Source organism: Lissotriton helveticus, chromosome 10 (genome assembly GCF_964261635.1).
Source record: "Lissotriton helveticus chromosome 10, aLisHel1.1, whole genome shotgun sequence".
In the NCBI taxonomy this organism is placed as follows: Eukaryota; Metazoa; Chordata; class Amphibia; order Caudata; family Salamandridae; genus Lissotriton; species Lissotriton helveticus.
In genome coordinates, this window is record NC_136071.1 from 51344111 (window position 1) to 51347998 (window position 3888).

Below are 3888 nucleotides of genomic sequence, written 5' to 3' on the forward strand. Positions count from 1 at the left end.
ATAGATGATAACTTAAATGCACATTTACCTACTTAAGTATCCTTTTTTCATTATCACTTATTGTAGTTGTTTTTAGCTTCAGCAAAGTCACTTACGGTACTGCCAAAATGGTGAAAGATAACATGACATTTCTTACAATGGTATCAGCATTGGTTGGTTTTGTCCTCAGCTTTTCCTCTTTATCACTTATTTTCCAATGTTTCAATACCTCCTACATTCTCCCTTTTCTACCTTTGTCTCATTTTGGCTTGGTCAATAAAATGACAATGAGAACTATGTCTGGGACCTCACAAATTACTGCAAACATTGAATCACTTGCTCCAAGAGCCAAGAGTGATTGCAGGGCAGCTGCCTAGTGAGTTCTTGCCTAGTGACTAGTGGAAGTTGACTCGTCGCACTCACTGCATTACCTGAGCTGTGCCTACGCTCCCACAACCCCTATCCCTACCTTGTCTAAGTGACCTAATGAGTGTTCTGTTGAGGACTCCCCTGCAGGAGCCAGGTGCAGTCATGCCGTGCTCACTGACAGTGGAACCATGTCTTTGTCTACAACATCAGTGCTTAATTTGAGCTGGTAGTTGCTGGTGTGGATACCAGTACTAATTTTTGAGGACTAGCACTTATTTTTCCTCATCAGACATTTTCCGATAGTGAGAGGGAAAAACACACAAAGGTGTAAGAAGGTGTAAAATAAAGACGAAAGAACCATCACAAAAGGAGAACATAGGAACCTGCACAAGTGAGATAACAGCATGAAGTGGATTCAACACCATGCAGCCTTGGTGTTCAGTTGAGAGACACAGGCCTGTGTCATAGCCGGGGGTTAATGTTTTAGTTATGTCTCCAAAACATCAACCCCCAGCTGCGACCTGGGCGAATGCCTCTCGACTTCTACTCTAGCGCATGCACTAATCAATTTATCAATGTTTGTTAGTAAAATGTACCTAGAAATGCAGCCCTTGCCCTCCCACAGACTCTGCTGCCTTGAATGATTATTTGGTACTACAGGGCCAGTGCAGACAGACTGAACACCCTTGGCATAAACCCAGCCTATTGTTGACCTTATCTAGAGCAGATGTGTTAGTGCCCAACAGCACATCTCCTCACAACTCACAAGTTTGTGGGGGTGTACCAAAGAAATGCAGTACAGGGGAAGAGCCCAAGGACGACTCCTTCTTGAGGGTCTGAAAAAACACATCACACCCCTTCACCAAGAGGAGTTGTGTTGTATGCCATCACTACAGTAATGCAGCATTCATTAGAGGTAAATGAGCTAGGAGACACGTTTTATTAGTCACAGGTGTGTAGATAATTTACTTTATGTTAGTTCTGGTCCAGGTGTCACTACCTGACAAAATACAATTCTTCCTGCCTTGTGTGGTAGCATAGATGTGACATGGAACTCAAAGTCCATCTTTGAGATTACCTAGTGGTATCAGCATGCCATGACATTTCAAGGCATTCTTACAGATGGTCCAAAAAACTTGAGGTGGGTTATGAAGGGTATTAGATGCACATGCCCCCCTTCCCTTACTGAAAATCTGAAATGATTGTGCTGTTCCCTTGTTTGGTCAACACAACACTATAAGTATGACACTAGAATCATCTATTACAGGATGCACAGGCTCTCACCCACCTAGTGGCATGCTTCATCCTCAGGCTGTGCTCCTCACTGGTTCGACACTGCACTGGCCAGTGGGCCCCTACAAGGGGGTTCTTTGCCGGAGATCTTTTGCTGAAACTGTTCAGTGACAAACCGTTGAGTATATCCCTGTGCCTAGTTTTGTGTGCGTCTAGTGTCAGATGTGTTGTACCAACACCAGAGTTTAGTTGACTAACCAAGGGAACAGCGCACTCATTTCAGATTTTCATACTTCCAGATGGTACCAGAGGCTGGGCGAGCCTGGTCTATCTATGCACTGAACAAAGGAGCAGATGTTACAGAGTGTGGCTGGACCTCGATGGGTCATGCCAGCTTGCAACATATAGCAAAGTGGTCTTAATGCACCATAGAATAGAGGCAATCATTTGTTTTCTTATATTATACCTATTTACAAAGCGCAGCTTTTTTTGCACGTGCCCATATGATGGATCCATTGGCGGATGCTAACATTCTTACTTTAAAACAGTAATAAACCCATTTAAATATCACTCCAGGAAAAACATACAACCTAGCATATAAAAAACATATGTGTGAAACTTACTCAGACACTGGTTTAAAAAATACATTCCAAAGATCACACGGATCTAATCTCCACCCAAAAGTACAACCAGAAAAAACACATACACTTAAAAAGACAGCCAATCTGGATCTGTCAGTGCTTATAAGAAACTCATGGAATTAGTTGTTAACCTAGACCCTTTACATACAAGAGTTTGGTTAAATATTGAAAGATTGTGTGGTGAGGTGTCTCAGGTCATACAGAAAAATAAATTGAGGTATGGGCTTGTAGAAGAGGCAGCAGTCGAGCAAAAATTCTTAGACTAAGACAGCCAGCATGCTACCTCATTGGAAAGTGCAATTAATATCATACTTTGGATCAACTCACTTTGAGTAGCCTGTGCAAAAGAGTGGTTTGACATGTAAATAGATTGCATATAATGTTGTTGCTAAGGGAAAAATGCAAAAGCCATACATAATAAATAATGTGTTAGGGTCAGAAATTATGCATAGATGCACTAATAAAAGAGAGATGCTGCATTCTATTGAGAAGATCTGCCAATGGTTTTTCTTAAAGCCTCTTTCACCTGCTTGTTTCTCAGGGTGTAGATGAAAGGATTCAACATTGGGGTGACAACAGTGTACATCACAGTCACAACCTTGTCTTTTTCGAGCGAGTAGGTGGATGTAGGGCGGATGTAGATGAAAAGAATTGTTCCGTAGTACAGAGCAACAGTGATGAGGTGGGAGGAGCAGGTGGAGAAGGCCTTATGCCTCCCCTCACTAGAACTCATCCTCAAGATGGCAGCAATTATGTTCCCATAGGAAATAATTACAGAAAGAATGCAAACCATAGTAATGGCTGATGCTTCAACTAAGAGTAAGAGCTCGCTGGTGGTGGTGTCGGAGCAGGAGAGCTTTAGCAGTGGTGGGATGTCACAGAAGAACTGCTGGATTTTGTTCATGCTACAGAAGGAGAGCAATGATATTGTCACGCTGTGCAAAAGTGAATTGAAGAGACCAGTCATCCAGCAGCCAGCCACTAAGAGAGCAAGTAAGTTCCTGTTCATGACCACCAAGTAGTGCAAAGGGTTACAGATGGCGACGTAGCGGTCATAAGCCATCACTCCAAGCAGGATGGTCTCCATCCCAGCAAATAAAAGAAAGAAGAACAACTGGGACATGCAATTGACAAATTGGATGGTCTTCTGTTCTGAGATTATGGTGATCAAGAGCTTAGGAACAATGACTGTCATGAGGCAGAGGTCAACCAGTGATAGGTTCCTGATGAGGAAGTACATAGGGGTGTGAAGTTCGGAGTAAACAGTAATGAGTGGGATGATGGTACCATTTCCCAGCACCCCGACCAGGTACATGGCCAAGAATAGAGCGAAGAGTGTGGTCTGCAGTTGTGGAACATCGGATAGGCCCAGGAGGATAAACTCTGTCACTATGGTTGAGTTGTGGACATCCATTTCTATTTCAAGCCTTAAGTCTCTGTAGGAGAAACAGAACACACAGTGTCAAGACTTCAACTTTATTATAAAGAGCAAACAATCTCCTCTCAATTTGTGGTATGTGGATTGGTATTGCCTGAGATGTCAGACATCTGTTTGTAAAGAATGGGGATGATAACAATACACTGGGAAAGGATTAGTGTACAACTTTGTGTCGTTTAACTACATCAATAAGACTCAAAACCAATCCAGCAGAAGGTTACACTACCT

The 3888-nt window shown here is 42.7% G+C and overlaps 1 protein-coding gene across 1 annotated transcript; it reads right to left on the reverse strand.

Annotated features, from left to right (window-relative positions):
• Positions 1 to 2703: 2703 nt before the first annotated feature.
• On the reverse strand, positions 2704 to 3636 carry LOC144785367 (olfactory receptor 1F1-like). The gene has a single exon (XM_078664318.1). It carries the CDS (start codon positions 3634 to 3636, stop codon positions 2704 to 2706), a length of 933 nt encoding a protein of 310 aa, XP_078520444.1.
• Between the last annotated feature and the right edge of the window lie 252 nt (positions 3637 to 3888).